Genomic DNA, 6,078 nt, shown 5'->3' with positions numbered 1-6,078 from the left:
CGAGAGGTGAGTCGAAGCGAGTCGAAGCTGTTTTCTGATGTGAATATGTGGCAGTAATATTAACACAGCGCTTTACTTTTGTACTGAAATATTTTAAGTATTAGGTGTATGTGTGCAGGGTCAGAGGTCATGTTGTCTGTGAAGCTCGTGTTCTGCTGCCTCGCGCTGCTGCCATGTGAGGTTTATTTATTTATTTTATGTAAAATTGTTGTACTTATAATTATTTATGCCCATATTCATGATTTCATACTTTATCTGCTCAAATGTTTTTAAGGTTTGTTTGAGGCAAAATCCCTGATGAATGTTCTCAAACAGGAAGGTAAAAAGCTTTTAAAATTGAAATCTTTAATGTCTGAAACTGTTTTAATTGTGTGTTAGAAAAGTTCTTCTGTCAGAACTGTGTGTGTGTCTCTGTCACTCTCTGTGTGTCTCTCACTGTGTGTCTCTCTGTGTGTCTCTCTCTGTGTGTCTCTCACTCTCTCTCTGTGTGTGTGTGTGTCTCTGTGTGTCTCACTCTCTCTGTGTGTCTGTCACTCTCTCTGTGTGTGTGTGTGTGTCTCTGTGTGTCTGTCACTCTCTCTGTGTGTCTGTCACTCTCTCTGTGTGTGTGTCTCTGTGTGTGTGTCTCTCTCTCTGTGTGTGTCTCTGTGTGTGTGTCTCTCTCTCTGTGTGTGTGTCTCTCTCTCTGTGTGTCTGTCTCTCTCTCTGTGTGTCTGTCTCTCTCTCTGTGTGTCTCTCACTCTCTCTCCCTGTGTGTGCGCGTTTCTCACTCTCTCCCTGTGTGTGTGCGTGTCTCACTCTCTCCCTGTGTGTGTGCGTGTCTCACTCTCTCCGTGTGTGTGCGTGTGTCTCACTCTCTCTCTGTGTGTGTGTGTGTGTTAGATGTTGCTCCAGTGAGTATCGACTCAAGTAAGGCTCATGAGTTCCTGTCCAGTTCCCGACCCAAACGCAACATTGATCCGCGCTGGCACAGACAAACTCCAGATTTCCAGGCGTATTACAGATATTACAACAGCATCGGACACACCGAAGGGGTCAGAAAAACTTTACTGTCTTCAAAAGCATTAACAGAAGCTGTAGTAATGGGCATTCTGGTCCCCGAATCTATTAAAATAATATTTTCAAATGTCTTGTGGGCTCCTAGAATCATTACCACCTCTCACCCACTAGCTGGAAGAACATTGACATTTCCAGCATTTATAAAATGTCAGTTTCTTTATTATTTTGTTTGGCTCTTTTTCTTTCAGTTGTATGAGATTGATCGGATCAGGATGCTGTATCAACAGATGAGGCACTTAGAAAATGTTTATGGTCCAAATGCATCATACTATCAGAGTAAACTTGGTATTCCGGCTCTTCCACCTCTCCCTAAATGTGACCCGGCCAAAGACAAGACCTGCAAACCAGCTCCACCGGAGAAAGCCCCGCCCCCAGCGGCGGTTAAAGCTTCTGCCCCGCCCCCTCTGGAGCATGCGGATGTCATCTACCTGTGCAACAACAAAGACCCCCTGTGTAAACCTCACATCGTTTATATGCCCACCGGTGCTGTGCCAGTGCTGTGTGACCCGCGATACCACCCCACCTGCAAGCTTCAGGGACCACCCCCTCCTCCTCCCACAAAATCAGAGCCACCCCCTCCACCCGCCCTCTATAAGGGGATGGAATACGACTGTGACCCATACTGGGATCCCGACTGCCTCATCGATCAACCACCACGGCCTATCAAAGGTAAAGCCCCGCCCCAAGCGCCCATAACAGAAGAGGAGCCAGCCCCGCCCCCACCCATCATTAAGAAACACCCACATCCTTATTATGGCCGTCATCCCTACAATTACCAGTCTGAACTGTTCGACCCGCTGCGATATGCATATCCTTCTGCTGACACGCCAGATGTGAAATAAAGATGCTAATGTTCTCCAGCGCACACACATTTACCCCATAATAAGGTGTATGTGTGTGCGCCAATGTATTACCAAGATGACAATGTAAAGGTTATAAAGTGTAAAACATCAAACACACACACAGTTCATTGTCCAAACTGTTCCCTGTGAAGTTAATAAAGCGGTTGAGGGCTCGTGATGGAGTAATGAGTGTGTCTGTCTGGTTTTTGTTCACTCAGCATGTTTGAGCCTCATTATTTACAGCTTCACAGCTGTTTGTGTTTAACGGTTCTTCCTGACGCTCAGCGTGAACACACAATAAACATGCACGCACACAGACATATAAAACACACACGGCTCAGCACATGTTTTACAGACACTAAAGAAAGCACGTTTATTCACTCAGAAACATCTCATGTGAGAGTGAACAGCACAAGATTGATGAAATAAACAGCAGAACACGCGTTTCAGAAGAACAGTCCTCTCATGCGCCGGCCGATGCCTTGTCTGTCGTACAGGACGTTGAATTTGTTGATGAACTGATTCATGCTGTTGCATGTTTTGGTGATGGTGCCCAAATACGCCATCAAACCCACGTCATTACATTGCTGCAGAAACACACAACAGGAATTATATGAGAACTCCTGTGTGTCTTTATATAAATGAAGCCGTTAAAGAGACTTCAGTCACATGATGTGTGAAAGTCCTTTATATCAGATAATAAAACACATGCTGCCGGATCATCTTAACAGGATAACATGATTGAATGAAGAACACAAAATAACATCTACATCTATTGCTCTATATCTATGATTTAACAGTTCTAAACTAACAAAATGCTTTAGCTCAAATGTTTGTGAAGTGTGTGTGTGTGTGTACTCACATCATAGAAGTCTGTCTTGAACTTGATTGTGTTGAGAACAGGAAGACGATGACACAATGCGTTTGCCTCTCGCAGGATCTCATGATTAAAGGGAACCTCACCTAATAATCACACAGAGAGTTTGTGTGTTACAGCATCCTGTGGCGTCCGCTTCATTAATAAACAAACTTCTAAAGCAGCTTTACAGAAAATCTTGTGTTGCTCACCGGACTGCACAGCTTTGACGTACTCCAGAATGATCTTCACACGGCTGTGCAGCATCTTTATAGCGCTGTGCTGAGCGATCAGATGCTCCGCCACTGCACACACACACACACACACACACACACACACACACACACACAATCATTAATATCTGTAATAGTGCTCGACTGCACTAAAAGCAAAAGATGTTTTCTGGAAGACTTTTCACGTGGAGTTTGAAACGGCGGTGTGTGATTGTGTGAGTGTGTGAGAGTGTTTGCACGTGTGTGTTTGCACATGTTCAAGTGTGTGTGTGTTGTACCTGTGGAGTTTTCTCCTGTTCCGGTGGTCGTCATTCGCGCAACATGATCGACTCCAATTCGTTCCGCCTCTTCCGTTGCTAACGTATACGGCAACTCCGCAAACAGCATGGTCGCCTAGCAACCACATCACAGAACAAAACTAAGTGACCGGTGACAGGATGAAAGGTCATGACCTTTCACCTAAAAAACACACTCACCTCTCCGCTGATGATGTCAATCACAGACTCGAATACACTCACCGGTAACTGCACACACAAAGAGTCAAAAAAAGTGTGTTTGTGAGTGTGTGTATGTAAGAGTGTGTTACTTACATCAGTGTGTATGTCAGTGTGTGTATGTAAGAGTGTGTTTGAGAGTGTGTGTTACTTACATCAGTGTGTTTGTGAGTGTGTGTATGTATGTAGAGTGTGTGTTACTTACATCAGTGTGTGTATGTGAGTGTGTGTTTGTGTGTGTGGGGCACTTACATCAGTGTTTTTGTGAGTGTGTGTATGTAAGAGTGTGTTACTTACATCAGTGTGTATGTGAGTGTGTGTATGTAAGAGTGTGTTTGAGAGTGTGTGTTACTTACATCAGTGTGTTTGTGAGTGTGTGTATGTGAGTGTGTGTATGTAAGAGTGTGTGTTACTTACATCAGTGTGTTTGTGAGTGTGTGTATGTAAGAGTGTGTGTGTGTGGGGCACTTACATCAGTGTGTTTGTGAGTGTGTGTATGTAAGAGTGTGTGTGTGTGGGGCACTTACATCAGTGTGTTTGTGAGTGTGTGTATGTGAGTGTGTGTGTGTGTGTGTGTGTGGGGCACTTACATCAGTGTGTTTGGTCATGGGGTTCAGTTTGAGGAACAGTGGACTCTCGATGATTTCACACACCTACAAAACACACATATAAACACAATGTAAAATAAAACAACACACTGTAGGAAGGAGTTTTGTATTTGGCCAAACCCACCTGCTTATGAATATGGATATCTGATTGGTCAGGAGCGCCACCAGTCGTGTACCAGCCCAAAAACTCCATCTCTTTAAAAACCTGCTTGACTGACAGTGAAACATCCACTCTGTCACACACTTTAGTGTAAAAATAATCCTATTAATACAATTATTATATATATGTGGCTTATTTCACATCATGAGTTGATGTGGAATTAACTGTGTGTGTGTGTGTGTGTGTGTGTGTGTGTGTGTGTGTATATGAGTGGGGTACTCACACTGCTCTTCTTTAATGTAGTAATACTCTTTATCAATGTGAATCTGATCTTCTGCAGTGTGAAACAGCAGCTCAAATGAATTCATCACCTCGATGTTTCTGCCCTCCTGCTTTCCGATCAGAGCTCCTACAACTGCACACATCCACACACGCATGACGAATCACACACACACACACATCCAAACACGCATGACGAATCACACACACACACACACACATCCATACACGCATGACGAATCACACACACACACACACACACACACACACACACACACACACATCCATACACGCATGACGAATCACACACACACATCCATACACGCATGACGAATCACACACACACACACACACACACACACACACACATCCATACACGCATGACGAATCACACACACACACACACATCCAAACACGCATGACGAATCACACACACACACACATCCATACATGCATGACGAATCACACACACACACACACACACACACACACGCATGACGAATCACACACACACACACACACACGCATAACGAATCACACACACATCCATACACGCATGACGAATCACACACACACATCCATACACGCATGACGAATCACACACACACATCCATACACGCATGACGAATCACACACACACATCCATACACGCATGACGAATCACACACACACACACACACACACACACACACATCCATACACGCGTGAAGAATCGCACACATCCACAAACCACTAACACTCACACACACACACACACTCACCCTGCATGGCTCGTCCCTCCTGTGAACGGATTCTGATCCAGTGATCTGAGATATTGAGGATGACGAGCGGATGTAACGCCACCGACACACTTCCTGTGACACCTGACGCCATCACACTGGGACTCACTGCACACAAAGACACACACACATATATATATATATATATATATATATATATATATATATATATATATATATATCACACACACACACACACACACACACACACACACACACACACACACACACACACACACACACACAGGTCACAGACCATTTTTGGTTTTTTAATTGTATATTTTGATGGTTAAATGACACAAATACAGCAGAATTAGATTTCATCTTCAGAAAATAAACTTTATCAAATCAATATTCATGTTTAAGTCAACATCAACACACAGCTGTTCAACTGCAGTTAAAAACGAGTTTAATTCCGTTTACATCTCTAGTTTTATAATATTCTCAAACAAAACAATCCACAGACGCTAGCGCTGCTGACGACAGACTCAACCAATGACAGAAGAGAGTCTGCTGGGGAGGCGGGACTATGAGGATTTCTGTTCAATCACAAGCAAGATATAGTCAGTGTCAGCCAATTATCAACAGCTCAAGATGCAGCAGCCAGTTCGCCCTGTAAATCTACAATTCTGTATATTGAGGGAGTGCTCGAGTGTAATTATTGTGTGTATTTTATGTTTAATGTTAGTTAAGTTAATCTGTGCGACTGTTTTTGGTGTGTATGTAAGATTTTCTCACCTGTCGCGTCTACTTCCATTCCGCCGCCGTTACTTGCCGCCATTATGCTCGTAAAAGTGTAGCGCAATCGCAGTGACGCTGCAATATGAC

General features: G+C 43.8%; 2 protein-coding genes across 2 annotated transcripts; one reads left to right on the top strand and one right to left on the bottom strand.

Moving 5' to 3' along the window:
- LOC127659920 (uncharacterized) lies at positions 1 to 2,116 on the top strand. The gene is made up of 5 exons (XM_052149912.1): positions 1 to 6; positions 119 to 175; positions 275 to 319; positions 883 to 1,034; positions 1,248 to 2,116. The coding sequence occupies exons 2-5, from the start codon at positions 130 to 132 to the stop codon at positions 1,899 to 1,901; spliced, it is 897 nt and encodes a 298-aa protein (XP_052005872.1). The 5' UTR covers positions 1 to 6; positions 119 to 129; the 3' UTR covers positions 1,902 to 2,116.
- Positions 2,117 to 2,233: 117 nt separating this feature from the next.
- LOC127659919 (COP9 signalosome complex subunit 6) lies at positions 2,234 to 6,078 on the bottom strand. Its single transcript, XM_052149911.1, has 10 exons — positions 5,989 to 6,078; positions 5,233 to 5,358; positions 4,476 to 4,607; positions 4,217 to 4,305; positions 4,075 to 4,137; positions 3,467 to 3,514; positions 3,269 to 3,383; positions 2,970 to 3,062; positions 2,764 to 2,864; positions 2,234 to 2,488 (listed from the first exon to the last, which is right to left on the bottom strand). Exons 1-10 carry the CDS (start codon positions 6,029 to 6,031, stop codon positions 2,348 to 2,350), a joined length of 951 nt encoding a protein of 316 aa, XP_052005871.1. The 5' UTR covers positions 6,032 to 6,078; the 3' UTR covers positions 2,234 to 2,347.

The sequence above is a fragment of the Xyrauchen texanus genome, chromosome 19 (genome assembly GCF_025860055.1).
Source record: "Xyrauchen texanus isolate HMW12.3.18 chromosome 19, RBS_HiC_50CHRs, whole genome shotgun sequence".
In the NCBI taxonomy this organism is placed as follows: Eukaryota; Metazoa; Chordata; class Actinopteri; order Cypriniformes; family Catostomidae; genus Xyrauchen; species Xyrauchen texanus.
The sequence above is the reverse complement of the archived record's forward strand: the minus strand, read 5'-3'. Positions and strand labels throughout refer to the sequence as shown.

Bases quoted from the DNA above. Each gene is read 5' to 3' on its own strand.
- LOC127659920 (XM_052149912.1), top strand. From the start codon at position 130: ATGTTGTCTGTGAAGCTCGTGTTCTGCTGCCTCGCGCTGCTGCCAT. The intron at 320-882 runs GTAAAAAGCTTT...TGTGTGTGTTAG, and splicing joins GAATGTTCTCAAACAGGAAG to ATGTTGCTCCAGTGAGTATC. The intron at 1,035-1,247 runs GTCAGAAAAACT...TTTTTCTTTCAG, and splicing joins GCATCGGACACACCGAAGGG to TTGTATGAGATTGATCGGAT.
- LOC127659919 (XM_052149911.1), bottom strand. From the start codon at position 6,031: ATGGCGGCAAGTAACGGCGGCGGAATGGAAGTAGACGCGACAG. The intron at 5,359-5,988 runs GTGAGAAAATCT...CTTTGTGTGCAG, and splicing joins AATGGAAGTAGACGCGACAG to TGAGTCCCAGTGTGATGGCG. The intron at 3,384-3,466 runs GTGAGTGTGTTT...TGTGGTTGCTAG, and splicing joins TTGACATCATCAGCGGAGAG to GCGACCATGCTGTTTGCGGA.